Raw genomic sequence first — 26,364 nt, 5'->3', positions numbered from 1 at the left:
GCCAGGCGCGGACAGACCCGCGCGGCGAGGGGCGCCGGCTCCCCTCTCCCGCACGGACGCCGGGGGATGTAGCGCCGCCCGCGCCTCCGGACACTCGTGGGACTCTCTCCGCCCCGCGGTAAGCGTCCGTCCCCTCGCGCGTGTCTGTGTGTCCCGGCCGCCCGGCCCGGCTGTCCCGCGCGCGTTTGGTCCCGTCCTCCCGCAGCCGGCGCCTTGTGCAGGGGTCGGTTTTAGGCGAGGAGAGGAGAGGCGGAAAGGCATCTTGACCTCCTGTCCCCGCCGTGACCCTCGGCGGCCTCCACCCACCCCAGTTGTCATGCTCCAGAGCTTCAAGGCAGCTGGCTTGTAGCCAAGGGTAGGGGCTGGGGGTGTCTCTCCCACCTCCCCACCTGCAGCTTTTTTGCAAATGGCCCTGGGATTTGACCAAAATCCCTCTTCCCATGTTTGAGCATCTACTTTGTGCCAAGCAACCCAGAGAGGGTGGTCAGAGCTCCAGCAGGTGCAGCACCTCTCCTTTTACCGGCATGGAAACTGAGGCTGGAGAGGAAAGGAAAGACAGACTGCTTCTTTCTTCCCACAAAGACCAGTGTGATGACCCCTGCTTGGGGAGAACTTGCCCTGCCACCTGCAGAATGTCCCCTACAGTGGCCAGACTACTAGAAGGACAGGAAGGCTGCAGTGTGGCAGAGGCCAGGGGAGGCAGGTGGCTGGGCTCTGGTGAGGGACCGAGGCCTTAGCAGGGGACGGTCAGGTTGCTGCCCTCAAACAGGGGGAAGTGTGTGACATTGCTGCTCCCCTTATCCAGCCCCATGACCTTCCCGGCTGCAGGCCTTGGGGGTGGCGAAGGGCCCAGTGTCACGCGGTGGACCTGGCTTAGCCTCTGGTACGGGAGCAATGGAAGAATAGGGAGCTGGAATGAAGGCTGGGGACAAGGGCTGCCGGCCACTGAGCCAGGCTGGCGCCCAGAGGCCTCCGCCTAGAACATTCGACTATAGTCTCTGCTGGGAGGAAGGACTCTTTCTGGGGTTTTCCACCCTGGGCAGCCAGCCTCACAATCCTCCATGCCGGCGCTCAGAAATTACCTCAGCCAAGGAGACACTGCTGGGCAGGTCACTCTCCTCCCTGAGCCTCAACTTGCACATCTGGGGAATGGGGACATCACCGTCTGCCCCACTGACCTCCAATGGGTTCTGTGAGCAGAAGGCTATTCCTAGACTGAGGGAAACACTGGGCAGATGGGTGAAGACTCATTTACCTTTAAGGAGATGAATAGCTAAATGGGGATTGGGGGTGAGGGAAATATGGCTGGGAACGGGGCTGATCAAAGGCAGGAGGATCCAGGAGTCAGAGCAAGGACCTGGGGCTGGGGAGCTATTCCTCATGACCCTTGAAAAAAGAACTCCTTTCCTAGAAAAAAAAAGAAACCTTTGCGGTGACTATGACCAGACAGAACTGGGCATGGGCTTCTGCTGAGGTGACCTTGGACAGCTGGCTTGACTTCTCTGAACCTCAGTTTCTTCGACTGGAGAATAGGGTGGCGGTACTGATTCTGTGGAGGTGTTGAGGACTCCATCCCAGTTTGGGGGAGCCCAGAGCACAGTAGGAACGAAGTAGCGTAGGGTGCTACGGAAAGATTCCCAAGCTTTGGATCCGAGGGAAGGAGGAGGAACCGGGCGGGCTTACAGGGCAGGCTGGTTCTTAATGTGGATCTGGGGGAGGCGGGGGCGAGTGCTGAGGGGGGTGTGAGGAGGAGGGGCCCCCTCTGCGGGGACCACTGAGTCACGAGGACATGGAAGCGGCATGACAACCAGCAGCATGGTAACCAGGAAACTAGCGGCGGTGGGAAACGGAGCTGGAGCGGTGTGTTGGGGTGGGGGTGGGAGGCCAGGGCTGGCAGCTGAGCCTGGGGGTTCTGGGAGAGCCAGGCTGAGCCTGAGGGGGGCAACAGGGGAGACTCTGGCCAGGCTGCCTGGGAAGCAGCTGGGGGGCTGCTTCGAAGGAGGGCAGCGCCCTGGGGTCCGCAGGGCAGGGGGCTCCTCCGGCACCTCCCCAGGCTCCTGTCTCCTCCACATCTCCACTTTTCGTGCCTCTCCCCCTAGGATGCCAAATTTGGCTCACGCAATCTGTCGTCTCTCTTCTGAGATTGGCACTGGGACGCAAGCCGAGCGCATTACATCACCGCTCCCCCTGGCGAGGGGAGCAGGAGGGAAAGGGACCGCAGCGGCCGGGGCCAGTGGCCAGCCTGCAACTTTCTGTCCCGTCTCATCTCACCCTTCCCACCTCAGTCACAGGCGCGGGGGCTTCTGGGGGCAGCCACGCAAGGCCTAGACGCAGGACAAGGCTCCAGTCCTGGGAGATCCCAGGACCCAGGTCGGAAGTCTGGCCATACGACTGTCCTCCGTCCGGGCTGGGTAAGGCCTGAGCGGCCGAGGACCTTGACTCGTCATTGCCTTGCTCTGTGACCTTAGGCAGGTCCCTGTTTCCCCATGCAGAGTTCACAGCTGTCTAGAACACTGGCCACTCAAGGTCCTGGTAACTCCTGCAAAAATAAGCCTTAAGTGTTCCAGCTGTCCTGGGCCCATTTGGAATCACTTTGTGTGACCTTGAGCAAGTGCCGTCCCCCTCCTTCTGCCTCCATCTCTTCACCTGTAAAATGGGGGTGAGAGGACCTTCAAGGCAGCCTCCTAGCAGAGGGCACAGGGGAGAAGTCCTCTCTGGCTCTGAAGCCACAGACACCTGGGGCCCTCTGCCTCCCAGCAGGCTGGCCGGAGGTGGGGGACACCCTGCCATCGCCGGGGATGGGAAGGTGGAGTGGGAGGGTGGCTTCGTTCAGACAGAAGGCTTGAAGCGTTTATCACTGGTCTGATGCCTTCATGTTACAGAAGTGGAAACAGGCCAAGCGGGAAGCGGCCCCTCCAGGTGACTGGGATGGTTTAGGGGTGGAGAAAGAGCCAAGGCCCAAACCCAGAGTGCCTGGCTCCCAGCCCTGCTTGGATGCAGACCTGAGACAAATTCCCATCCCTGGGACACTGGTGAGCCGCTTCAGCCTGGCCTCCTCCCCAGGCCCTTCCCGCCCCCGGGTCCCCTCGCCAGCCCGCGGGGTCCAGGCCATTAGCCCCACCCTCATTTGGTCTGTTTGAGAAACTCTTTTGAGGCTCCTTTGAGAGCCACTTCCAGGCAGGCCCAGGCTGGGATGGGCTGGATTTGGGGTTAAACTGGGAGGTTATGGCCCATGCTAGGAAACTCCCAGAGCTGGAGGCAGAGAAGGACGGGGCATAGCTGTGGATATTTGGGGAAATCATGAGCTCCTAGTTCCCAGTGCTATTCAAGTAGAACCAGGGAACCCCAACCCTCGTGACTCCTACTTTGTGGGTGGGGCTGAATGGCACCCCCACGTCCAAAATCTCAGGTGCCCTTGAAATTTCCCAAGGAGGCCCTGGCGATTAATGCCTATCCTTACCCACCAGCTTCCCACCTAGGGAGTCTGCTTTGCCTCAGCAAGCGCTGGGCTGAAAGCTTTTAAACATTTTCACTTAATTCTCCCGGCACGCCTGCACTGTTGATTTAAAAGTGACCGATGGAGACACTGAAGCCGAGACGGTCTGTGTGATTTGTCCAGGGTCACACAGCATGGAAAGGTAGAGGGGCTTGGGTTTGAGTTTAGATTGAGCTGACTCCCCTGGGCCATCCTTGGGGCTTCCCTAGGAAAAGGGACAATGTCCCTCCCCTGGGCGGGGACTTGGCGGGAGATGGTCTAGCCGCCCTCAAGGACCCTCTGGCTGCTGTGTCCCCTATACCTGTGGCCAGGAAGGGGCCTGTGGGCGGACGATGGCATGAGATGTGGCATTGGGGGTACAGAAGGCTGAGAGAGTCATGGCTTGGGGTGGGCTCTGGGGAGGAGACCCTGGTTCAAGGAACAGGGAATGAAACCGCCAGGGAGTGCAGGGGCCACCTCTGTCTTTGCCCTGCCTGGGGACCGCCCGCCAACCACCTGCCAACATCAGCGTCACACGGGAAACAGTGGGACCTGCCTGGCCAGAGACAGCCTCGCCACTGCTCTCTGTCTGACCCCAGGCAGGCAGTCACCCTCTCTAGCTTAGTCTGCCCATCCCTGTGCCAGAGAATCAGGACCGGATGATCTCTTTCCACCAAGGAGCTGCCATTGGACAGAGAAGCAAAAAGCTCCTCCCATCCTCATGGGACCCGGGTCGTGGCAAGGGGCGGGCAGGAATCCTGGGGGCTGACTTAACCTTTAAGCCTCCTGCGCGGCCTGGGCCCTCCTTGGGGTGTGGGGATCTCCAGACTCAGCCCTCCTTCTCCTTTTCATCTTTATTTTTCTCCTGCTCCCGCTTCCCCTCGCTATGTGGGCTGATCACTGCTCAAACTTTTAATTCAGATGGTAATTGAAATAATAATATGGGCTGAGGCCCCTCTGCTTGTGACGCTGCAGCTGGTAGAGCTCAGCTATGAATAGCGCTTGAGTCACACACGAGCGCTCCTGCGGGCGCACGCGCACTGGGCGCAGGGGGCGGTGGGTGGGGTGGGGTGCGGCGTGGGGGTCAAGGGGCTCATGCTCGTTAAAATCTGGGTCCTGCCCCTACTTCTCCCCGAGACCTGAGTCAACACTGCCCCTGTGGACTGCGGGCAGGTCCCGGGGGGACCCTGGATGACTGGGGGTATGGGTGGTACTTATTTACAGAGGGGGAAACTGAGGCTTAGCAAGCGAGTGGCGGGGGAGGTGGGAATGGCTGTTGAAAACAAAACAGGTAGAACGTGTCTGGGACTAGATTTGAACAGGTGGGTTTTACCTAAATTTAAATCATGGTTCTTTTCCAGGACATATGGGACAGGGAAATGAGAGCTGGGGGTTGCTGGGGCTTGGCCACTTCGTGCCCCCATCCCAGGCTGCCTCCCAGCACATGGGTGCACATGCTTCCCACGGATCCACAGCGTTGCTGGTGCTATTGCTGGTGCCTAGGGTGAGGCAGAGGTTTCCTTGGGGGCGTTGCCGCAGGAGGGGGGACTAATTCCTCCGTGTGGGGCTCAGTGCTGGGTTTTAGATTCAGATTTTACTTAATCCTCTCCACCGCCCTGGAAGAACACCACCCCCATTTTTCAGATGAGAAGACTGAGGCTCAGTGAGAAACCAGGGTTTTTTTGAGGCCCCACAGGTGGGGGAGCCACATACTCTTTATCCCCCCTGCACCCCATTTCCAGCCCCACTGGCACCCTCCAGAGGAAAGGCGCATCTCTCCTAGCCTGTGCACCCTTTTCTCTGCTTGTGACAATTCACCTGCTCCTCCCTCTGGCTACCTGGCCAGTCCTTGACTGGCTTCTGTAGCCAGGAGAGGGGAGGTGACCCTGAGAGGGATTGTCGGGTCATGGAGCAGATCCCTAGGGGCCACCAGGAAGGTGGTCCTTGGCTTTCCCTTCCCGATCAGGAGCGCTGCAGAGGAGGCAGTGTTGCCATGGTGACCCACAGCTGGGAGCTTTGGTCTGGGCTTGGAGGGGTAGTGGGAGCCACCAGTAGGGCAGGGCAGAGCTGAGTGCTGGGGTGCAGTGGGTATAGGAGCTGCCTGGCGCTGGAATGAGGGAAAGCTCTCCCGTGTTCCCTGGCAGCCTCGGTCCACTCCTACATCTGTCTTTTCTCCATCACCTCTCGCAGGAGATGAAGAACAGCCCAGAGACCACAAGGGGTTTGCCCAGCGTAACACAGCAGTGGAGACAGGGCTGAAACTGAACCTGAGCTACTCCTGACTCTGCCTCCTGATGGCCACCAGGGCTGCTGACACCCGCCTCTCTCTTAAGACACCCCTGTATCTTTGGGGTTTGGGGAAGTGGAGGATATCGCTAATTCCCCTCTCCTGGGAGAATCTCCAGATTGGAGAGAGGGGGAGAGGGGCAGTGCTTTGTTGCAGCAGCAGAGGGAGGGCACTCAGGCACCCACTGACCCTGTATGACCTTGACAGGTCACTGTACCCTGGGAAGCTCTGTGCAAGGTGAGCGGGGACCACCTGCAAGGTGCTATGGGTGTGCTGGGCTTCTTCCCCCACTCCATTGCCAGGGCCCCACCGGGGTCCACCAGGCTGCAGGGACAGGCGGGGACCTCAGCTAGGACAGAGGCGAGGGGACGCATGTGGTGTGGGGAGCTGACCTGTCTCCCTAATAGGAGACTCAGGCACAGGACAGGGGTTGCTCAGCCCCGTGGCTGGTGGCAGAGTTGGCCACAGGCTGCCCATCCCCCCGCCCCAGACAGAAGGAGCCTAAGACCCTCTGGCCTGTGAATGCCAAGGTCCCATCAGTCAGCCTGGGGGACAGATGAGATGGGCATGAGGAGGATGACCCACCTCTGTGTACCCACTCCCCGGCACTTCTGGCGTTAGGAGTCCCAGTTGAGGTCCGTGATGGGAAACAGATCCGGGTTCAAGTCCAGCTTTACTCCTGCCGCCTGGGTGGGCTTCACCGCTCTGAAGCTCCACCCCGACCCCTCACGTTGGACTTGTGCCTGTGTGGCAGGGTTGCCTGGAAGATCCGTGAGCCTGGGAGTCTGTGGATGTGTCCTGGCCGTTTTTTTAAGTCTTCTACTTTAGGGCTCTGCACCACTCAGGGGTGACAGCAGGTTTCTAGGCCCTGCCCCCCAGCAGCCATCACCTTCAGCATCCACGTGGCACTCCACCCCAGGTCAAGCCCAGGCCTCGCACCCTAATGGTTCCCCAGCGTCCCCGGATCTGCTGGGTGGGGGTGGGGCTGGCTGAGCGCGTGCACCAGGCCATACAGCTGCAGATCCCAAGGCCACCTGACCTTGGAAGAACCTTTCTCTGGCTGGGCTCCCAGGACTGTGCCCCAGACACAGGGCAGCGACTGGGCAGTCAGAGGAGAGGGGATGAGGCAGTGCAGAGAGAGGGCTACGGCCGAGTGTACCAGGTCGCTGAGACCACGGCACAGAGAGGAGGAGGGCAGCCGTCCGTGGGAGGGACTTACCGTTCCTGCAAGCATGGACAGCACAGAAGAGCCTCACCCAGCCCGTCCCGGGGGTACCTAGGAAGGGGTGAGCTCCTGTCCCGGGAGGTGTGTGAGAACTGCTGGATGACGCCTGCTGGGGGTGGGGAGCAGGCCTGGGGGCAGGATTGGCCCCGGAACTCACAGCCTCTGGTCTGAGTGTGGCGGTGCTGGGAGCTGCGGGGTGGGACAGACTGTGGCAGTGTCCCCCGGCCTCCGCCAGTGGGCTCTACTGCTGTGCTCCAGAGCAGCTCCGAAACAAGCCCTCGGCCGCCATTTCAACCCGTGCTCTCACCTGTGGGCTGGGACATGGGTGGCGCTGCACCACTTTTTTCTTTTTGGTGGTTGTGGGAAACACACCCAGGGCCTCATGAGTGCAAGGCAAGTGCTCTACTACTGAGCTTCATCCTCAGCTCTGCACTAGTTGTTTAAAACAAATGAAAAAGAACATTTTAACACTGCACCTAGCGAGGGTGAGCATTATTTTGGGATGTGTATGTAATAGAAAGTAGCAGCAACAAACAGTTGTTTGCTTTCTTCCTTGGTCTGGGTGGAAGAGTTTGAAAGCTGCCGCCTTGTACAGAAATCCTGTAGGTGGCTAGGATTTCCTGGACGTTGGGTTCCTAAGGATATAAGAGCCAAGACCCCCAGAAGTCCTCCTGTCTGCCCCCAAAGCTGCCACCCTCTCCAGTAGGTTCAGCAGCGCACCCAGCCAGCACCCCTGCAGCTCCCCAAGGGCAGCCAGTCCTCCTGGAGCCCTGGCCGTACGTGGGCCAGATTTCCCACTCTCTGCCCAGTCCAGGTTTGTCTTTTTTCTCTGGCTCACCCCACATCTTTCGGGGAACCTTCTTTCTACTTCCCTGGCTATGCGGACCCTTTGACTCTGGTCCTTACACCGGACACTGAGCTCAGCAAGGCAGGGCTGTGTCCTATTCACTTCTCTTCTCCCAGTACATAGTAGGGGCTCAACAAATATTCATTCATTCAACAGTTATTGGTAGAGCACCCTCCCAGGCTTGGTGCTTGCCATATTGGAGACACATCAGGCAGGGAGGCAGATGCCATTCCAGCTCAGGACATATTTGGGGTGGTGAATGGATGCATGAGTGACTGGGTGGATGGATAGATGGATGGATGGATGGATGGACAGATGGATGCGTGGGTGAATGGGTAACTGGATGGATGGATGGATGGGTGTGGATAGGTGGGTAGATGGGTAGATGAATGGATGATGGATGGGGGATGGATTGGTAGATGGGTGGGTGGGTGGGAGTGTGGGTGAGTGAATGTATGGATGAATGGGTGTATGGATGGGTGGATGAGTGGATGAGTGAATAGATGGATAGATGGTGGATACATGGATGCATGGATGGATGGATAGATGCATGGATGGGTGGGTGGATGGTGGGTGGATAGGTAGATGAATGGATGATGGATAGATGGATGATGAATGGGTGAGTGGGTGCATGGATTGATGAGTGGATGGATGGATGGGTGCACAGATGAATGAGTGGATGGATGGATGGGTGGGTGGATGCAGGGGATGGCTGGAGTTGGGGAGTTCCTGGCCTTAGGACCCATCAGGGAGATGGTCAGAGATGCTGAGGGAGCACCAAGTACTTTGCCAGTGCGGGGCAGGCATTCTGTTAGTGGCAGTCCCTTGGCTGTGGTAGAGCAGGAGAGCTTGGGCCAGAGCAGGGGTACCCGTTCTTGTCACCTTCCCTGCCACCTCCAAGGCCTTGGTCTCTTGTGCTCTCTCTCCTAGGCCCCCCCATCCCTGGAGCTTCTTCCAGGGTCCATGACCTTAGGACCACGATGCCTATCCGTCTCAGGACACCTGGGGGACACCTGGGAAGAAGCCAGTGTCCCACGGAGGATGAGTCAGAGACAGGACACCTTGGGTGTCCTGTCCACTGTCCCCTCTGCTCGTGGCCACCACGCTGTGTGCAGTGGCACAGAAGGTCTCCTTCTGGTCTCCGCTTGGGGCTGCTTCCACTGAGAGGTGCTCCCTGGCTACGGTGTCAAAAATAGCTTCTCCTTGGTCACATTCTGTGACATCGCCCTGCTCAGGCCCTTCACGGGGATTATGGCAGGCTGCAAGTGTCTCGCGTCCTTGGGAATCGTCAGATGTTCGTGAAGCGTCTACTATGCACCAGGCTCTGGGATTCAGGTTGAACAGAGAGTCAAGGTCCTGGCCCTTAGAACCTCTCGGATGCCGTTGGCAGGATCCACACAGCTGCGAGGCAGAGTGGGGTAGGGCCGGGGCCAGGTGGCGAAGGCAGCCTTTTGAGTCCCGACCCAAATGGTAGGGAAGAGTGAGCGGCGGTGTCTTAGGGAAGAAAATTTAGCTGGAAGTAGCAAGCAGCCCACGTAAGCCCAGGGGCAGGAATGAAGGTGGTGGCTTGCGGGGGCAGGAAAAAGGCCTGTGTGGCCGTGTGGCCGGCTTGGGGTGGGGAGGAAGGACTGAGGTCAGAGAGGACCAGACCCCACCATGGGCTGGGAGCTCATCCCAAGGGCTGGGCAGCCCCAGGCGCTGGAAGCTGAGGGACCTTGGAAGTCTCAACCAGGAAAGAAGCCGGGAGGAGGCTGGGGGCTTGTCTGGGCGGCCCTGTAGCCCTGTGTGCTGGCTGCAGAGGGCCTGAGGTCAGTGTCCAGGCTCCATCCCAAGGTCACGCTGAGGGCCAGCTCCTGCGCCCCGTGGGGTGGCTGTGCACCTTCCTGGCAGGGGCGGCCAGAATCAAAGCTGTGACTGTGGTTGGCTGGCTAGCAGCGGACATGAAGTGCACTTTCCTCGCGACGTCGTTATTGCTTCTGGGGCTGGGGTCACAGAGCGAGGCAGGGACGATGAGGACAGGAGGATGGCGCACCGTGCTCTTAGCTATGCGGGCTTGGAGATGCCGTTTGGACGGGCAGGAGACACGGGGCGGCAGCCCACGGTGTGTCTGGATGAGCTCACAGGGAGCCCCACGGAGGAGAAGAGAAGGGAGGCCAATGGCTGATGACCAAGCGTGGGCTCCGCAGGCCGTGTGGCACCCGGGTGGGGCTTGGGGAGGCCACTGCAGGGTCCTGGAGGACTCGAGGAGCAGGACAGGGACCAGGCCCGGTCGAGATCGGAGGATGACAGGGCTCAGAGGAGCCTGCGAGGCAGAGTGGAGACTGGGAGCCGAGGAAAGGCAGGGAGAAGGTCAGCCCCTTCAAGAAGGGCTCTGTGCTCTGCAGTCTATCAACCCCTGCCCTCCGCTGCTGGTCACCGCGGCACATCTGCCCCGGGGGTGCCATTCTCCCCCCCCCCCCGTTTTGTGGGTGTGGCTCAGAGAAATGCAGACGTTTCCCTGGAGCCACACAGCCCGAGGTGTTCTCTGACTTCTTGGGGTCCTAGTCCTTTGTGACGGACTTTATGAATGCTATGATTCTTCTCTGAAAAACACACATATGCACGCACTAATTTTAAAACTTTTCATGTATATTTTTTCCATAGGTAATACATTCATATGGTTCTAAAATTAAAAAGACACAAACGAAAAAACAGTGAGAATTCTTCCTCCCACCCCATCCCCAGCCACCTGCTTCCCCTCCTCCCTGGAGGCAGCCACTGTCACCCGTTTCCTGGGTCTCCATCCAGAGACAAGCAGCGACAAGCAAATATGCGTATCTATAAATTTCTCTCCTCTCCCTTTTCACACAAGCAGTGGCTCCTCTACTCACTTTCATCACTGTTGCCTTTTTTTGCTTAAAAATACATCCAGGAGCCCCACACGGCTGCATCCCTGAAGAGCTCCCCCTTCCCTCCTTGTCTTGGAGGGCTACGTGCCCAGCCGCTCGTGCATGGGCCTCTGGGCCACTTCCAGGCTGCGCCAGCGTCTCAGGCTGGGGCCCTGGGCTGGCCTGAGACCCTCGGACTTCCCGCCCACTCCCCACCCAGACACGCCCAGTGCGACACAGCTCTGCCACCACCAGTGCCTCCTTGCCCGCTTCCTGCGTCCGCTGTGTCACACACAGCAGCCACAAAGACCAACTCACCATATCCTGTCCCACGTGACCCAGGCCGTGGCTGCGGCAGACCTCAGGCCAACATGGGCAGGTGACACTGGGGCCCGGTTAGGGATGTTTGACTTCTTAAACTTGGTGGCAGACACGTGGGTTTTTTGTGTTATTCCTATTTGTCTGAAAGATTTCACGTGAAAATTTAAAAGACTGAACCAGGCAAAGCTCAGCGACTTCCCTCCCACTTCTTGGGGCCCTCAGGAGACTTGCAACCCTCGCTGTCTCCCATCTCTGCTTCCTCATCCCAGGCAGGTGACAGACCCCAAGTTCTATCCCCAATTTTCACATAGATGCACAATTTTCCTGACAGCTTCCCGCTTCCCATGAAGATCTCAGCTTGCCTGTGAGGACCCCCCAAACTAGAGCCCCTAACTTCTCTCTCATACACCTCATACTTTCCCCTCAAGCCACTTAACCCAATTTATAGCAGCCTGCCTCTGCAAATGTTTATGATATGTGATCAAAATATACAGTGAAGTAGAGCCAGGTGTGGTGGCTCACGCCTGTAATCCCAGCACTCGGGAGGCTGAGGCAGGAGGATTGTTGCGAATTCGAGGCCAGCCTGGGCTACAAAGTGAGCTCAAGGCCAGCCTGAATTGCACAGCGAGACTCTGTCTCAGAAAGACAAAAAAAATTATATATATATATAAAATATTTAAATTGTAAAAAATTTATTACAATGAAAGACATATTGCCATGAACCCCCCTCAAAATCCTCCCCTCTCCCTTTGAACACGCTTATCCCATTGTTCCTGCCACTTCCTGAAGCAGCTCTGGAAGTCCTCTTTCGTGAGTGTCTTTTTAATTATGAGGCATGATTTAAAAAAAAAAAAAAAAAAAGGAATGCTACTGCCAAGAGCCATCCAGCAGAAAGGCAGACTTCTGAAAATATGACGCTGTGTCCTTCTCTACCTGATTCACCGGATCTGGTACCGTGTGACTTCCTGTTCTTCCCCAGTCAAAATGACCATGAAAGGGAAATGTTCTGAATGGATTCAGGACATCGAGGCAGCCATGACAGTGCAACTAAAGCCACTCAGGGGAGAGGATTTCCAGAACAGCTTCAGAAAAGAGCAAGAACGATAGGATCAGTATAGTCAGAGTGAGAAGTAGTTGAAGGGTAGATAAGTGACAGTGTATCTTTTCCTGTAATAAAATTTCACATTTAGACATGTGCCTTATTTTTCAATCACACCTTACATTATCTGCAGAGCATCTGCCAGCTGATCCGTGAGTTAAGTGAGTTCAAGGCCTGTGTCTGACCCCTAGCAGGTATGCAGTTAATAGTACCTGCAGGGTATGGTGGCGCATGCTTGCAATCCTAGCTACTTGGGAGGCTGAGGCAGGAGGATCATGAGTTCCAGCCTGGGTAACTTAGCAACTTATCAAGACCATGTCTCAAAAGAAAAAGTGCTGAGGATGTAGCTCAGTGGTACAGCACCCTTTGGCTCAATCCCCAGTACTAAAAAAAAAAAAAAAAGTAACAGAACAAGGAAGTGTGGAGGGCGAGTGTAAGGCAGAGCACGACCTAGAAGCCACAGGAGGGGGCGGTGGAGGGGAGGTGGGGTGCCTTGAAGGCCACCACCATTGAGGCAGTTGAGGTTGCCATTGAATCCTGGCGTCCGGCTTCTGGCCTGTGGTCTGGTTTCTCCTCGCCCAGTAGGACTTGTTTCCTGGAACCTGGCTCACCGTAGGACTGGACAGTACTGTCAAGTGTGCAAACGTGTGTGCAGTGTTCCTTCGAGGCAGGAGGGCAGAGTGCTTCATCCGTGTGCCCTGGGCCTACTGCCCATGTCCAGATGCTGGATCTGCCACATAGAAGCTGTGTGACCTTGAGCAAATTGCTGAACCTCTCTGTGCCTTGGTTTTCTTACTTCTAAAATAGGAATGATAACAGTGTCTTCCTCTGAGGTCACCGAGATAGGAATCGATCAGCCTAAAGCACTCAGAACGGCTCTGGTGGTGGACAGTAAATGTTCAGGGCAGCCTCTGCTGTGTCGCGGCATTGGCCGTGGGGGAGGGCGGTGTGCAGTGGGATCCTAGGAGCAGAGGACGGCGTGGGGGAGGGACAGCCTCCCCCCACGCGCACTGTGGCACGCACTTTGGGGACAGTCGCCGCCGACCTTCAGGACCACCTGCAGGTAGGCACTGCTTCTGCAACTGGAGAAACCGCGGCCCATAGGAGCCCGGGAACCTGTTAGAGCCAGGCAGGCCCCCAGCCCAGCTCTGTGTGGTTCGGGGCCACCGTGCCGGCCCATTTGTCCCCTCACACAGCATTGGAGACAGCGGAGCAGGCTGAGGCGGGTGGCTGCGGGGGCGTCCAGGGAGGAAATCGGGAGGACCAGGCCCGTTCAGCCCTGGAGTAGGGCCCGCCCCTATCGATCACTCAGCCTGCTCTGTGCAGGATCCCATTTATCCTCACCACACTCTAATGCAGTGAGCTCTATTTTTAGCTTTACCTAGAGATGAGGCACGCAGGGACCAGAGAGGTCAAGTAACTTGCCGAAGGTCACACAGGAGGACAGTGGTTTGGAAGCTCCACAGTTGAAGCTGTTACACAGGGAGCGGGGAGATGAAGGGAGCCAGATTCCCAGAGAAAAGGGATCCGGGTCTCCAAGGGTCTGAGGAGCAGGACAGAGCCTGCAGAAGGCCACGGGCGGGTAAGACAGTTTCCCCCGTGGTCAGCTCTGGCTTTGGCGCTGCTTTCTCCTAGCAGGGCCCACGACTGAGGGGAGCAGGGCCGATTGGACTCGGAATGTTTCCCGAGGGCCCAGTGAGAGACTTCTGTGGTCAGTGCTGTTACCACCATGTGCAGATGAGGACACCGAGGCTGTGTTCGGGCTGAGGCTGGGTCAGGGCTCGCCGCCCCAAGCAAGTGGCTGTAACCGGTATATTCTGCAGAATCCACCGGAAGTGGAGTGGCGCAGGGACAGCGAGGGGCGAGGGACTCAGAGGGAGCCGGCCAGCACCACCGTGTAGATGGGAAGGCGGACAGCGCAGGACCCGGGGCGGAGGGAGGAGCACAGCACAGGGGACCAGAGCGAGCAGCACACAGGCTGGGGACCAGGGTGAGCCAGACCTGAGTGGGAAGCCCGCTCTGCCCCTTTCTTTTGAGGGCAGAACCCACAGTCTCACAGGTGTTAGACAAGCACTCAGGCACTGAGCCACACACCTCCGGGCCCTTTTCAAAGTTTATTGTGAGACAAGCTCTCCATAGCCCAGGCTGACCTCAAACTCGGGATCGTCCTGCCTCAGCCTCCTGAGTAGGGAGGGTTATAAGTGTGTCACTGCACGGGCCACTGTTTTGTGACGCTGTGCTCAACACTCCCCAGCTGCAGCCTGCAATCCCTCAGCGAGGGAACAGCAATAACAGCCCCGCCTGTGGCTGTGTGGGGTGCTTGCTAAACACCCTGCTTTGCGTGACATGGAGTCGGCGCATCCCGAGAGCAGATGACTGCGTGCGCTGGGCGCAGGGCTGAGCTATGTGATCTTGGGCAAGTTGCGTCCCCTCCCCGTCTTCTCTGCCAATCCTGGTGACCTCGACAGCTCAGGCAGGCTGGCGCTGGCTGACAGTCCCCAAGGGTGGGCTCCCGCTCCGTCCTCCCAGGGAAGGCGCCCGCTGTCAGGCCAGCCTGCCCCTGCAGCTGTTGGTCACCTCTTCGTGTGTCCATGGCTGTGACGTGCGGAGGGCGGGGCTGCTGCTGGGTGTGGGCTTTTCTTTCACAGAGAGAGTCATGACCAGATGGAACATTTGATGTCACAGAGTCCCTAGGAAAGCCCAGGAGGTGGCAGGAGCCAGGGTCCTGCCCCCGCTGGGCCTCCTCTGTCCTCCCTAACCTCAGGTGGGGGCAGGACAGCGATGGTGCCCACATCGACAGCCCTGTGGGTCCCCTCTGTGTCCCCTCTGAGGCTGGAGATCCCTTCGGCAGCTGCTGGATCCCTGTGCCCCCACGAACACTGTGCTCAGGTCTACTCCGAGCCCCAGTCTCTGCTTCGCAGTGGAGTCTGTCCTGGGGCTCCCACATTTCAGATGTTTGCAGCGTAGTCAAAGAAGCAGAAAATTAAGTCTGCGTGGCATTGTTACTTCATCTGCCAGGGAAGGACATTCATTTTACAAAGCAGCCAGCACCTCCCGGCCCCTCACTTCCTAGAAGGACTTTTGCCTCTGAAAGAACCCCAGGAAAAAGCCTTAAATAAGGATGATCACTAGGTAGCCAGGCATGGTGGCAGCACTGTGGTTACAGTATGCTGGGAGGCTGAAGCAGGAGGATCGAAAGTTGTGAGCCTGGGAAACTTAGCAACTGAATGAGACCTTGTCTCAAAACAAAACAAAAAACGGACAGCGATGCGCACATCCTGCTGCTCATTGTGTCCTGGGCCAGCTGCTGCATTTGGGGGCTTGGGAAGCCGGGGAGCACCTCCCCAACCCCCCTGTTTCAACTGTTTCATGTCACTCCATGACCCTCCAAAAGACCCCACCTGGGACAAGGCCAGGAAGATAAGTGGCCATAGGGCTGGGGGAGGCCCAGAGGCTAAGAAGGGGAAGGACTTACAGGGTTCAGGCCGCAGGGCAGCGCAGAGCCCCGGCCAGCTGGGCTCCCTGCGCTGGGTCTCTCCATTCCAGTCCATGCAAGCGAAAGAAGCCAGACGCTGTCTCCCAGAGAGTTTAATGATAGGAACAACACGGCTACCAGCACAGCCAGGGCCCCCTACCCCCACAGTGCCGAGAGCGGAACCCAGGGCCTCGTGCACACCACTGAGCTACACCCCAGCCTAACGTTTTGTTAAAAAAAAAAAAAAAAATCAAGTCTCTATATTCAGAGGAGACGACACTGAGCTAATGCCTCATGTCCCCTCCTGCCGTCTGGGCCGCTCCTTTCTGCACCTTCCCTGGGGCCCCTGTGCCTTCTCCGGGAAGCCCTGTATGGCACTGCCCCAGTGGGTGTCTGTGTGCTGTGTCCCGGACACAGGTGAGCCTCTCCTCAGTGACAGAAGGGCGGCACAGGAGTGGGTGCCCACGTCAGAGTGAGTGTGCGGGGTGCACAGGGCCTCGGGCTGCCCCGGCCATGGGCTAGCTGAGACTCTGTCACCAGACTGTCCCTGAGAGGGACAGTGGCAGTGCTGTGGAGGGGAGGCCCAGCAGCCCATAGCCTTGAGGGACGGGCTCCTCAGCCCTCACCCCCAGGACCCTCTAGAAGCCACCAAGAGTCCTCTCTGCTGTGCCAGCTCAGTGCCTGGTACCAGCCGGTCCTGTCGGACAGAGGACGGGGGCCCAGCTGGGTTTGGCTCCGTCCGGCCTTGGGCAAGGCCTCAGCCACCAAGATGTGGGCCACCAGCCCTGGTCCTCTGTCCTCTGTTGCAGACATGTGGACGGCAGCCCAGGGCCTGTGTGCCCTCCTCCCTGGCCCCTGCCCCCACCAGGAAGGAAACGGGTGAGCCCAAGGCTTCCTTCCAGAGCATGAGGCCCGTGGACAGAAGTCACTCAAGTCCTCTGTCCCCGACATCCTGGGCCTCTGATGTGGAAAAGGGATCTTGAACTCGGTGACCTTGCGTTCCTCCAGCTGTGGGTGGGACATGGAGGGGATTGGTGACAGAAGACATCCCTGGACACTCAGGTTGCCAGAAGGTGCACCAGGCGTCCAGCCCTCTCAGGTCACACTTGGAGCCCAAGCTCTGGGACTCAGGGAGGTGGCAGAGACTGTGTGTGGCCTAAGTCAGGACCTTCACGGCCTGGGTGTAGCTCAGTGGCAGAACACTTGCCTAGCATGCGGGAAGCCCTGGGTTTTATCCCCAGCACACAAAACATAAACGGTGACAAGTTAGGACCTGCAAAGAGCCAGCACTGCATGAGAGCCACATCCCGCTGAGTCTTCAGGCTGCTGGGCCATTGGTTCCATTCTTCAGATGAGGAAACTGAGGTTCGTGGGGGGGTCAATGACTTGCCCAAGTCACGTGGGAGCCCCTGATCCGTCAGGGCAGGGAAGGGGAGGAAGCCCGGGTCGGGTGGGGTGGCCGTGGGGGCTGGGACTCGGCGTCTTTGGGAAGAGGCAGGCTCCGGAGCTGTTGATCTCTAAATTATAGCGTTGGCGCGCACCGGTTGCTGCGGCAACCGAGTTGTCCTGAACCAGGGAAGTGTATAAACATTGCCACAGATGCACAATTAGATCAGGAAGAAGAATATAACAGAAAATAGAAACTTCCAGCCTTATATAATTCTGGGCCAAAATGTTATCAGGAACCCAGGCCCGGTCTTGGCCCTAGCGGCTCTGGGTACCGGGGCTGCGTGAACTCAGCCCCGGAGCCCGGCGGGCAGGGAAGGTGGAGACAGGCTCTGCCCTCCGTGGGCCAGCTGCGCGCGGGCACCCAGTGGCTGACAGGCCTCCTCCGCTCAAACAGCTGGGACGCTGACAGGCGGGCCCGCTCCTCCCTGACTCCTAGACAGGAAAGGCGAAGGCAGGCAGGAGGGTGATGCCCTTCACTCTGGCTCTTGTGAGAGAGGGATTTCTTGTCCCTATTTTACAGACAAGGAACCTGTGGCTCTGAGAGGGGCACTGGATTAATTGTCAGGTGGCCTAGTGACGCAGCAGGGTGTCACTTCTTCCTCTCCAGGCTCTACACCACGAGCTCATCCATGTGGCTCATCCAAGTTTGGAGCCACTTACTTCCCAGCTGTGTGGCCTTGGGTAGGCCACTCGCCCTCTCTGAGCCACCTGTGACTAGCAGGGGGACGAAACCTCAGGCTTTCCCTCCATGCAGGACATCTCACTGGATTCTTACCGGCCACTGCTCCCGAGAAGTTTGGAGACAGGACAGGACTCTGGGGCTCAGTGGCTGAAAGGAAGAGTGGGAGGGAAGCATCCAAGACAGAACTCAGACCCTCACGGGGCTGCAGGGCCTAGTGCTGTCCAGTGTGCTTCCCTGCATGATGGAAATAGCTTATATCGTACATGTCTTTACCATAGCCATTGGCCACCAGTCGTCCCCAAGCACATGAAATGCTAGTACAAGTGAAGACCTGAAAAGCCAGGCATGGTGGCACATACCTGTGATCCCACAACTCGGGAGGCTGAAGCAGGAGGATCTTGAGGGCAACTTGGGCTACATAGCAAGTTCTAGACCAGCTTGGACTACGTAGTGAGACTCCGTGGCAAAAAAAAAAAAAAAAGAGGAATTGATGTTGCATTTTTATTTAATTAAATATAAAAACCTATAGGTGGTCAGTGGCTACTGCATGGGACAGCACAGGAGGATGTCCAGCCTCTGAGCCAGCCCAAAGTGCAGAGGCTGAACCAGCGGGTGAGTGGGGACAGGGCTCTGGGCCACGGCGGAGGGCAGCGTCAAGATGGGCATCAGGGAGCTTCTGGAACAGTGGGCAAAGGGGGGTCGGAAGAGCAACTCTCAGGGGATCCCAGTCAAGGGGTCCTGCCCAGCTTCCTGGCCAGGTGGACGCCAGTCTCAGAGCTCGGACAGCCAGGTGCACAGGTGTGGGCCTGTGGTCAGAGCCGAACCGCCTGTCACGCGCCGCCTGCTAGGTCCGGGGAGGTCCTGGTCTCAGGTTCTGCCTTCTGGTCTCCCCTGTGGCCCCTGCCCGCCCGGCGCCTCACCTGTCCCGCTTCTCCCCCACAGGCCCTGTGTCTTCCCAGGTGACCACGCCGGCCTCAGGACATGCACGGGCACAGCCGCAACGGGCAGGCCCACGTGCCCCGGCGGAAACGCCGCAACCGCTTCGTGAAGAAAAACGGCCAGTGCAACGTGTACTTCGCCAACCTGAGCAACAAGTCCCAGCGCTACATGGCGGACATCTTCACCACCTGCGTGGACACGCGCTGGCGCTACATGCTCATGATCTTCTCCGCGGCCTTCCTCGTCTCCTGGCTCTTCTTCGGCCTCCTCTTCTGGTGCATCGCGTTCTTCCACGGTGACCTGGAGGCCGGCGCGGCGGCGCCAGCCACGGGGGGCCCGGTGGGCAACGGCGGGGCGGCCCCGGCGGCCCCCAAGCCCTGCATCATGCATGTGAATGGCTTCCTGGGTGCCTTCCTCTTCTCTGTGGAGACGCAGACCACCATCGGCTACGGCTTCCGCTGCGTGACGGAGGAGTGCCCGCTGGCCGTCATCGCTGTGGTGGTCCAGTCCATCGTGGGCTGCGTCATCGACTCCTTCATGATCGGCACCATCATGGCCAAGATGGCGCGGCCCAAGAAGCGCGCACAGACGCTGCTGTTCAGCCACCACGCGGTCATCTCGGTGCGCGACGGCAAGCTCTGCCTCATGTGGCGCGTGGGCAACCTGCGCAAGAGCCACATCGTGGAGGCCCACGTGCGCGCGCAGCTCATCAAGCCTTACATGACCCAGGAGGGCGAGTACCTGCCGCTGGACCAGCGGGACCTCAACGTGGGCTACGACATCGGCCTGGACCGCATCTTCCTGGTGTCGCCCATCATCATCGTCCACGAGATCGACGAGGACAGTCCGCTCTACGGCATGGGCAAGGAGGAGCTGGAGTCGGAGGACTTCGAGATCGTGGTCATCCTGGAGGGCATGGTGGAGGCCACGGCCATGACCACCCAGGCCCGCAGCTCCTACCTGGCCAGCGAGATCCTGTGGGGCCACCGCTTCGAGCCCGTGGTCTTCGAGGAGAAGAGCCACTACAAGGTGGACTACTCACGCTTCCACAAGACCTACGAGGTGGCCGGCACGCCCTGCTGCTCGGCCCGGGAGCTGCAGGAGAGCAAGATCACCGTGCTGCCGGCCCCGCCACCTCCGCCCAGTGCCTTTTGCTATGAGAACGAGCTGGCCCTCATGAGCCAGGAGGAAGAGGAGATGGAGGAGGAGGCGGCCGCGGCGGCCGCGGTGGCCGCAGGCCTGGGCCTGGAGGCGGGCTCCAAGGAGGAGGCAGGCATCATCCGGATGCTGGAGTTTGGCAGTCACCTGGATCTGGAGCGCATGCAGGCCACCCTCCCCCTGGACAACATCTCCTACCGCAGGGAGTCGGCCATCTGACCTCCAGGCCCTGCCCGCCTCGCCTCCTGCCGGCCGAGCCCCTGCCCCGGTGGGAAGCCAGGATGCCTCTCCCACACTCGTGACAGAGCTGGCCCAGCTCTGTGGACCTCCTGGAGGAAGGTGGGGACATCCAAGACGGGGGGACCCTTCCTGCCGACTGCAGAGCCCAGGCCTGGGGAGCGCCTGGGGACTCGGTCCAAGCTCCCAGCTCCTGGCCGCCAGTGGCTGCGGCCCCTGCACCTTCCGCCCTTCCCCACTGACCCGTCAAGGACGTGCCCCGCCCCCGCGCCCTCCGAACTTGGGGAAGGCGGCTGGACTGCTGGGGAGTGGGCATTTTGGGGTTCTGGGGGGGCAGGGGGTGGGGCTGGGAGGGGGGAGGGGCGCGTTTCTCTTGCATGACTACAGCCTTGTGCTCTCCTGACTTTCTTTTGTAAATATCTACAAACGGAGTGAGCTAGAGACGCCAGATCCACCTCCGCCATTTTTACCTGCAGGACAAGGGGGTGTTGCCCCTCTCTTCCCCCCACCGTCATGCCCAGCCCCTTCCCCTGTCCAGCTGGCTGTCCCCAGAGCCCCTTCAAAGCCAAAGTGTGTCCCCTGGATGGTGTTGGGTTTGGGTGCAGAGGCGGAACCCCAGGAGGCAGGCTGAGGACCTGTCCCCCTCCCTCCCTGCGGTCCTCGGGTCCCCCTGGCCCAGCTCGGACTGATAATGGAGTTTGTAACTATCTATTTTTAATAAAGTATATGGTCCGATAGGCCGAGCTGGCTGAGAGGGAGCGGTAGGCAGCACAATGAGGGAGCGTGTGTGCACGCGTGTCTGTGTGTCCCTGTCTGACACTCTGGCCCTGCAGGGGTCGCATTGCCTGCCGCTGTCCTCCCAGGGTGGAGGAGGGGTCCTGAGTGGGCATCAGGGAACCTGGGCCTGAGTCAAAGCTTTGGGGCAGTGGAAAGGGCTCCCTGACTTGCACACTCACGCTCACACAGACACACATGTGCGCACACACGTGTGACGAGGCTGACTGCGGGACACGTGGTAGGCAGGATTCCAGGAGCCAGTGGGAAGCTTGGTCAGTCCAGGCCTGGTCTTTGCCTCACTGTGGGGCCCCCTGAAAACTCAGCTCTCTAAAAACTCAGGTACCCATGATTCCCACGGCCTCAAGGTCCCCTCGGCGGCTCCCAGCCCAGCCTCTCTTGAATGCACGCCAACGGCTGCACCTGCTGCCAGGCCAGCCGGAGTAAGATCCAAGGCTACCCCATCCACATGTCGCGGGGGCCTGGCAGCTGGCTGGGGGCTGTGCGTCTGCTCTGGGGACCTCTCTCTTCCTCTGTGGGTTGGCATCAGATCCTTTCACGACATCTCAGGACAGCCTCCTAGGAGCAGAAGCAGAAGCCGCCAGGTCTCAGAGGCCTAGACTTGAACCTGTATAATGTCATTTCCGGGCATGCCATTGGCCGTCCAGGTCACCCAGCCAACCGAGGTGCACAGGGTAGGAAATGAGATGCCACCTCTTGGGAGAGAAGCCAAGTCCCTGCTGCAAAGGGCATGCACGAAAAGAAGAGGGGTGGCCATGCAAGGTGACCTATTTCAGGCCTCTTGAAAGCTTGAGAGTCTGCAGCCGCCTTCAGCTCTTGCTCTATTCCACCACCAGCTGCGTACGCAGTACTCAGATTACAGGAAAGCAGAAGGCATCTTCCCTGGTCCTAGGGATCTTCCATGCCAAGGTGCCAGCTACCTCAGGGTATGCAGGGAGCCAGCCACCAGGCTCACCCACTGTGAGGCGTTGTGGGCGGCCATGGGAACAGCCCCCTTCCATCAGCCCTGCAACGAGGCTGCCGTGGAGTAAACTGCAGGGCATCTGCGTGCTTTAACAATTTAACAAAGGAGCCCAAGGCTTCCTTTGGTGGTGGGGGGGTGCCCCCCTGGATCCAAGGTGACACCTTCCACATCCTTCAGTTCAGGTTTCCTCCAGCCCTGCGAGCCCCATGTCCTCCTCTCCTGCCTGCTTCATTCCCCAGGGCTTTGGGCAACAAGGCGTGAGAGGGGAACTCAGGGCCGCCCCCAGACTGGGACTCATCCCACAGGACACACAGCTGTCCCCCTGGGGAGAGGCCAGGCTGCAGGAGGGACAGGGACACACGGAGGGCTGGTGCTAGGAGGAGCAGCCAGGGACATCTTAGGGTCTCCCCTCCCAAGCATCTTCTGTCACCGGTTGCCACTTGCTGGGACGTTGGGGCAATCGCTCCTCTACGGTGGCCTGCCTCTCTGGTCATAGACAAGGTGACCCCTAAAGCCAAGACTTTCGGGCTGGAGTGGCAAAGGGGGAGGACAGTGTGGGCAGGCAAGTGACAGAGAGAGAGAGAGAGAGAGAGAGAGAGAGAGAGAGAGAGAGAGAGAGAGATGGTGCTGCAGGAGGCTCCAGGTGCAGGAGGCCTCGGCTTCTGCAAACTTGCGCTCGCTCCCTCGAGGCCTCAGCTCTGCTCGGTGCTGACTCACCTTCCTCTCCCACCTGCTCCCCTGTCATCGCCTCCCACCCGCCTCCCGCTCGCTCGCTCGCTCACATCCTCCCTCCACGACGGCTCGGTGGCCCGATGGCTGCCTCTGGGGGCGGCAGGAGCTCGGGGCCCCTGGCTACCGTTGCGCACATGGGTACATCAGCCTTGCAGGGCCTGGAGGTGCCGCCCTGCTCCTCTTCCCCAGCCCAGCCCACTCCCCCTGAGCCAGGAAAGGGGGACCCCACGCCACCTGCCACGCCCGGCCTCCCCGCTGCAGCCCAGCCCGGTTGGGGGCGGGGGGACCTGGGATGGGCAGGTGGCTGGAGGAGCAGGAAGGGAAGGGGCTGGAAGCCTCCCCTCTGTGCCCCGACCTGGCCGGGCTGCCTGACCCCGTCCGCTCTCCTGGCCGCTGTGCAGTGTCCTCCTGCCGGCCCAGGACCACGGCTGGCTGAGAACGTGGGTCCCTTCTCCAAAAAATCGGGACGGCACTAAAAACCATCAAAAGCACTAAAATATAAAACATTTCCCTTTCTTACAATTTCCTCCTCTGCTCGTGCTCACGCGTTGTGTCACTGAAGCTCACGGACAGAGCACAGATTCAAAAATAAAACTAAGAAGTTCAAGACAGCCGGGTGGGGGTGTGCGCCTGGGCTCCCGGCTCCTCGGGCTGAGGTTGGGGGGTGGGATGGAGGCCAGCCCAGGGAGCCTAGAGAGCTGGCCCAGGACGGTGCGCCTCCTGTCTTTCAGAAGATGCCAGGAGGTCTTGGGGACAAGAGTGGGGTGGACAAACAGGTGCTTGGGTCCCTCCCCACCCCTTCCCCCAAGCACCTGAGCTCCCAGGACACCCTCTGTCCATTTACTGCCTGTCTCCGCTGGCCTGGGTCCTGGTGGGCACCGGACGTGAGCTCCGCCCCCTTGGGTCTGCACTCTGCACTGAAGTGACCCTCAGAGGTCCCAAAGAGCTTCTCATGTACCCCACATGAGAGGGAGGTGAATCTCATGGGAGGTAAATCTCCGGGACACCATGGCTGTCCACCCCGGATACGGGTGCCATGGCAACAGGACAGGTAGGCCAGGCCCCTGCAGGAGGGAAGGAGGGAGGGAGGCATGAGCAGCTCTCTCCGTGGGAGGAAGGCTGAGAGGACCTCGCAGACACCCGGGGCAGCTGCAGAGCCCCCTCCTCAGAGCCAGGCCCCCGGCCCCTGGCGTCCTCCACAGGGCCGCTTCTCCCAGGATGGGGCCCTGGCCCTGCTCAGTCCTGAGGCTCCCTGCCAAGCTGAGGGAGGTCAGCTCCTGCCCCACCTCCTCACCCTGTCCCAGGCCCGTCCTCCCGCCCTCCTCCCTCTGCCCAACGCCTGGGGGAGGGGGCTGTGCCATGAGAATGGAGCTGGTGACAGACGAGAGACAGAGAGAGAGAGAGAGAGAGGGAGGGACGGAGAGGAACACGTGGAGCGGGGCTGTGAGGGGACACAGCACAGCCCGAGGCCAGGGCAGGGCCTCTGAGTGGAGGCTGCCACGCCACCTACCCTGAGCGCTGAGGGAATTCGGGCTCCTGCTGAGGGCTGGCCAGGGCTAGAGCAGCAAGGCACTAAAACCAAGGTTGGAGAGGAGGAAAACCCAGACCAGAGGAGACCAAGAAGCTGGGGACGCCCCCTCCTGCACCTGTGTGTGTGGAAGGGGACAGGTCTGTGGCCTGTCCAGCCCAGTGGCTCTGTGACCTGACCCCGTGCCCTCTTCCCTGGGAGACAGGGATGTGGCTGACGCCCTGTGCGGTGGACACGGGGCAACTCCGACCTCTCTGTGGGGCTCCCTGGGGACCCCACCCCACTGCACACCCCCCTCAGACTCTCGGTGGCGTGGGAGGGTAACCCTCCAGCCCTCATTCACAACAGTGAGATGCCTGCACTCTCCAGCTTCGGAACCCCGGCCTTTTGTTTTTGGTTTGGGTTTTTGCTAAGTTTCCCAGGCTGGCCTTGAACTCATGATCCTCCTGCCTCAGCCTCCTGTGTGCTGGATCCGGGCACAGGCTGCCACGCAAGGCTCTGACACTTTGATTTCTCATCAGGCGTAAGCCGAAGCAGAGTCAGGCTGATGGCAGAGAGAGGGTGAGGAGGAGTGAGGGGTGCTGAGGGGCTAGCTGCCCCAGGGAGCCGGCCAGGTGAGCAGGTGAGGCTGTCGGGTGAAGGTGCGAGGCCCTTCCTGCCGCCGGGGAGCAGAGGATGGAGCGACGGAAGTGGGGTGCACGTGGGCTGCAGCAGGCAGGGCAGAGGCAGCAGCCAGATGTGCCGGGGCTCCTCCACACCTTCACCCCGTCCAGGCCTCAGGTCCTGAAGGGTCTGGGGCCGCCGGCGGGGACAGGAGGGGCAGCCTTCCGGGCTCCGAGTCAGGCGGCCCGAGAAGGGGAGATGAGCCTCAGTGGGGGCTCGGGGGACAATTTGTGCCGGGAAAGTGGAGAGGGCGGAGTGGCTCCCACGCTCCCGGGGGTTGTGAGGGAGCTAGGATCTGCACCGTCCTGTCTCCCCATCCCTGTCCCCGGAGACTCGTGGGTTAAGGGCCCAGGAGCCGCCTGTGGCACTGCGGGGAGATGGCAGAGTCTTCGGGACCTACAGGAAGGTCACGGAGGCCGCAGCCTTGACAGGAGACGGGGACCCCCTTCCTGTCTCTGTCCCAGCCACCAGGATATTCAGGCTCCCAGAGGCCCCAAGCTAACAGGCCAAGCGACCTCGAGCTGAGACCTCCAGAAGCAGAAGAGCCGCTCCTCCCGAAGGCGATTCTCCCGGGTACACGCCTGGGGACAAGCTGGCCAGCGGAGCCGGGCAGCAGGAGGGCCTCCCCCCAGCACCCCCGCCAGAGTCACGGCCTCGGCCACACTGCCTGGCCTGCACTACCCACCCTTGTGGCCGTGGTGTGGAGACACCTGCTCTTACTGGGCACACGGGGACTTGCTAAGGGGTCTCCCCAGCCAGAGGAGAGTTGGGGGAGGCAGAGGGACTGAGACCCCAGTCTGTCCCATGTGACCTTGGCCAAGGTATGGTCAGAGCCATCGGGCACCCTGCATGGGCAGGGGACCAGCTCCGCTGGGCTGTGTGGCTGTGTGGAGTCTCTGGGGCTCTGACCGCTCGCTGTGGGGTGTGGGGAGGTAGGGGGAGCCCAGGGGGATGCTTGGGAATCCTCCTTCCCATCCTCGCCTGCAAACTGCATCTCTCAGGGGAGGGGCCCTGCTCCCTGGCTGGGGACAGGACAGGGTCCAAAGGCCTCTGCAGCCATCATCTGAGTGCTGGGCTCCTGTTCCCAGGAGACAGGGTCCCCGCCATACAGGGGAGAACACAGGCCCAGCACCCTGAGTGTCCTCACCCCTCCCACGGCAGCAGCTGTTGGCTGCATTAGGAAGGGTATCCTCTTCTGCTGCAGCGGTCAGCACGACCCCACTCGCCCCTCCTCGAGGAGGTCCACCCCAGAGGGGCCGTTTCTAAGATTTCTCTCCCCTCCACCGGCCCCCAGGGTCCCCAAGGTCACTGTGATCCTGGGGCTGCTGTACCACAGCGCCACCCTGTGGCGGCCTTGGGGGCTGCCGGCTGCCCATTTTACAGAAGCGCAGATGGAGGCTTTGAAGGTGAAAGCACTTTTCTCTCCCCTTAGTACTAAGGATTGAACCCAGCTACTGAGCTACATCCCCAGCCCTTTTTTTTTTTTTTTTTTTTTTTTTTTTTTTGAGACAGGGTCTTGCTAAAGCGATGTTGCCTAGGCTAAGCTTGAACTTGCCATCCTCCTGCCTCAGCATCCCAGGGTACTGTGACTACAGGTGTGCCGCACCTTGCTGGGCTGTCA

The 26,364-nt window shown here is 59.7% G+C and overlaps 1 protein-coding gene across 5 annotated transcripts in view; it reads left to right on the top strand.

Annotated features, from left to right (window-relative positions):
* Kcnj4 (potassium channel, inwardly rectifying subfamily J, member 4) overlaps nt 1–23,163 on the top strand; it is a 28,638-nt gene extending 5,475 nt beyond the window's left edge. For 2 of the 5 annotated variants that reach the window (XM_005379255.2, XM_005379254.2), the window contains one exon: nt 18,670–23,163. In XM_005379255.2, the coding sequence (XP_005379312.1) occupies nt 18,709–20,043 (1,335 nt within the window). In that variant the 5' untranslated portion in view covers nt 18,670–18,708 and the 3' untranslated portion in view covers nt 20,044–23,163. Of the gene's footprint in view, nt 1–6; nt 119–6,903; nt 7,049–18,232; nt 18,340–18,669 lie in introns of those variants that run through there. The other 3 variants (XM_005379253.1, XM_005379257.2, XM_005379256.2) reach the window with 3 other exon arrangements.
* The last annotated feature ends 3,201 nt before the right edge of the window (nt 23,164–26,364 follow it).

Source organism: Chinchilla lanigera, unplaced genomic scaffold (assembly GCF_000276665.1).
Source record: "Chinchilla lanigera isolate Chin_1 unplaced genomic scaffold, ChiLan1.0 scaffold00012, whole genome shotgun sequence".
NCBI classification, from domain to species: domain Eukaryota; kingdom Metazoa; phylum Chordata; class Mammalia; order Rodentia; family Chinchillidae; genus Chinchilla; species Chinchilla lanigera.
The sequence above is the reverse complement of the archived record's forward strand: the minus strand, read 5'-3'. Positions and strand labels throughout refer to the sequence as shown.